Source organism: Elephantulus edwardii, unplaced genomic scaffold, assembly GCF_000299155.1.
Source record: "Elephantulus edwardii isolate Elephantulus edwardi_28Jun2011 unplaced genomic scaffold, EleEdw1.0 scaffold00005, whole genome shotgun sequence".
In the NCBI taxonomy this organism is placed as follows: domain Eukaryota; kingdom Metazoa; phylum Chordata; class Mammalia; order Macroscelidea; family Macroscelididae; genus Elephantulus; species Elephantulus edwardii.
Window position 1 is genome coordinate 27,951,445 of NW_006399755.1, and position 3,364 is coordinate 27,954,808.

At 42.1% G+C, this 3,364-nt stretch overlaps 1 protein-coding gene across 2 annotated transcripts in view; it reads right to left on the reverse strand.

The window, feature by feature from the left end:
- Positions 1-1,357: 1,357 nt before the first annotated feature.
- The window catches only part of PGM1 (phosphoglucomutase 1), a 108,702-nt gene continuing 106,695 nt past the window's right edge, over positions 1,358-3,364 (reverse strand). For both annotated transcript variants that reach the window (XM_006879769.1, XM_006879768.1), the window contains exon 11: positions 1,358-2,008. In XM_006879769.1, the coding sequence (XP_006879831.1) occupies positions 1,919-2,008 (90 nt within the window). In that variant the 3' untranslated portion in view covers positions 1,358-1,918. The remainder of the gene's footprint in view (positions 2,009-3,364) is intronic.

Consider the following 3,364-nt stretch of genomic DNA (forward strand, 5'->3'; position numbering starts at 1 on the left):
GGCATGTCAGAGACAGTTGTACAACAGGGCTGTTGTACATAGGGTTGCTATGAACCGCAAGCGACTCAATGGCACATAACAATAACAACAACAACAACAACAAAGAATACATGGAAAGCATACTCATACACTATGAGTTGCACCTGCTATTAGATGTACTCAACTTGATGGTACATACCAACCCAACAACAACAACATGAAAGTATTCACCAAGGGTATAGAGCTAATATTCAACAAACACTCATCATCCTTGTCATTATCAAAGCTCAGTTCTGTTTGTTGAACCAAACTCCCCTGCTGCATTGAAATACTGGAAATCACTCCAGTAAATATCCTCTCAGGAAGTGCTGGTGGCTTAGTGGTAAGGAGTTGTGCTGCCAATCCAAAGGTACATGGTTCAAATCCACCAGCTGCTTTGTGGGAAAAAGATTGACAGTTGCCTCCTCTGTGATTAACTACTTCTGAAAACCTGCTGAAGGGTCTGCTACAGGACAGTTCCAACTCGCCAGTACATAACAACAACAACAGAGATCCTGCCACCTGTAATGAAGATAAGGAAGTGGGTGGCAGGAGGTGGTCAGAGCTCGGCTGTCCCCCTACAACAGCCCCATGACAAGGTACATCTGGGAAAGTGTCTTACAAATGCTAAAACACACTGCAAATATGATCTTAAGGGAAATATTTTAAAGTCTGGAACCAATGTAAAGATGATCCTAGATCCCACATCTTTGACAATATCCCAGCAACTGCACCCTCCTCTGTTTTCAAAGGTCAGCTCACTCAATGATCTCAACAACCCCATAAAGACGGAGTTATTTTCATCCCCATTTCAAAGACAAGGAAAGTGATAGTCAAAAGGTCTCAAGTTGCATTTCAACTTGGGCCTGTCAGTTCCAAGTCTATGCTCTTTACTGCTTTATCCTCATGGGCCGAATATAAATTTTCTAAGGTGAGTAAAATGCCAGTGGGCTCAAGATTTCTGGCCCAACGATTAACCATGCCATTTTTGGAGTCTCCTCAATTGGCATCACAGCACATCTCAGCATCATAAGGTGCATGTCCCTTTGCGATTTGATCTCCTAAAGCTCATCTTCCTTCCCCGTTTCAAATAATTCACATCAAGCTTAATTTATCCACCTAAGATAGATCCAGGGCTCAGCTGAACCTGCTACAATTTGCATGATATTTCTTGAACCTATGAATTTTAAACCTAGCTCAGAGATTGTTTTGTTTTTTTGGCTGGGCTATCAAATCAAAATATTACACTCTCTTCTTGGAAAAAAAAAGTTTTGCTTTTAAAATCACAGAGCATTTTGTAGTTAAGACAGAGGGGGGAAAAAAGACATCACAAAATAGCAGCTTATTTTGCTTTAATACTCCAAAGTACCTGCATGAATGGGAGTATGTTGCAAAACAATGCAAGGATTTGTACGTCTCACTCTGAGGAAAGGACTGATTGGAGAGAAGGCACCAGAAATTGAATTGCTAGATTGCATGTAAACAGTAAATGGGGCAAAGGATTCACAAAGGAAGAAAGGAACTTGCACTGTCATCTCATTGACACATTCTAAAGGTGAAAAATGGCTTCTGCAGTTGATAGTCAACCTCCTTCTTATGTTACAGTGTAAACAGTACATAGTACTTAAAGAGACAAATACACAGCAGCAGTGCACAAGGGAATTAAAAAGGAAGTGACATTAGTATAAGCCCCTGGGTCCTCTTTCCCACAGGGCTGTCTCTCATAGTCATCTTCGTGGGCAAGGCCTTGCAAATGCACCATTCATCAGTAGCTCTGATTAGTAGAAAGACCGACTCCTAAAAGCCTGGGTGAAGACACTTTGTTTCTGTCCATGCTCTTCAATCAGATAACCTGGGTGAGTCTTGGGGCAGAGGGACGTACCACATCCAGCTTGTCTTCTTAAGTGATGACAGTGGGTGCAGTGCGTCCTGTCTTTTCCTGGAGTTGGGACACCTTCAGAGCAATAGAAATGAGGGGAGCCAGCATGACCTAAGGGAGACATAAAGAGAAGAGAGTTTTCCATCACTTTCTCTAAAGACAGCTCCACAGCTCCACCTGACCTTGCTTCTGAGTTCTTCAATCCGCATGACCCATTTATCTCAAACCAAAATATCAAACCAAACTGATTGTCATCGAGGTGCTCCTAAACCAGGGATGCTATAAGGTAAAGCATAACTGTCTCGGAGAGTTTCCAAGGTCGCAAATGATTACAGGAGCAGACGGTCTCATCTTTTCCCCCTGCAGAGTACAAAGCACTCACCTTTCAGTTAGCAGCCAAGCACTTAACCAGTGCACCACCAGCATTCCCTCTGCTGTTTCAAGGGCTCCTTTAACTTTAAGCCCCAAAAGAAATGAATGCTCTTCCCCTGCAGACTCCCCACCAGCATCCCCTGTATTGGTGAACCGCTACCACATTCTAGCCTACTAAACAAGTGAATAACTAGAAGTTTCTCATTTTCTTAATTGAGGCGAAAGTCACAGAACGTAAAATTAACTATTTTAAAGTAAATAGTTCTGTGTTATTTAGGACATTCATAATGTTGCACAGCTACTATCTCTAATTTCACAATATTTTCATCACTTAAAAAGAAATTCCATCTTTACCCAGCAGCTACTACCCATTCCCAATCCCCCCTCAGATCTTGGCAAACACCAATCTGCTCTCTGTTGCTGAAGATTTACCTATTCTGAATATTTCATATAAATGGAATGATACAATACTCACCCTCTGCATCTGGTTTCTTTCACTCTGTTTTCAAGGTTTAGGCACCATTCCTGACATCTTCCTCTCCTTGTCCAATTCATTAGAAAATCTAAATTATTTTTCCCTTCTAAATATTGCCCAATTTCACCCACTTCTCTTCATGCAACTGCCTTAACCCTTGCTAAACATGCATTCTTCCTATCATTCAGAGCAATGGTACCTCCGACTTCCACTTTTGCACCCCCAAGTGTGCTTCTCACATCGTCCTAAAAGAGAACTTTGAAAAATGCACCAACCCCAATCTACCTCTCATTTCAAGGGAAAGACTCTGCTGCTTAAGTAAGTGGATATTTTAAAAAATAAAATAATTGTTGCAGCTTAATTGCCCATTTGGCAGATGAGAAAACCGAGACTCAGAAAGGTGAAGCATTAAACCAAGTGATTCAGTGGTTGTTGTTGTTTTGATGCCGTTGAGTTGTACACGACTCATAGCGACCCTATGAATGAACAGCCTGAGCACTGTTCGTACATAGAGTTTCCGGAGGCAAGCCATTTTGGAAGTGGATGCCGCTCCTGCTTCCAGGCTTGATTTAGTCGGGAAGCTCCAGCCAACACTGTCCACTATGGGTACCCATTACCAC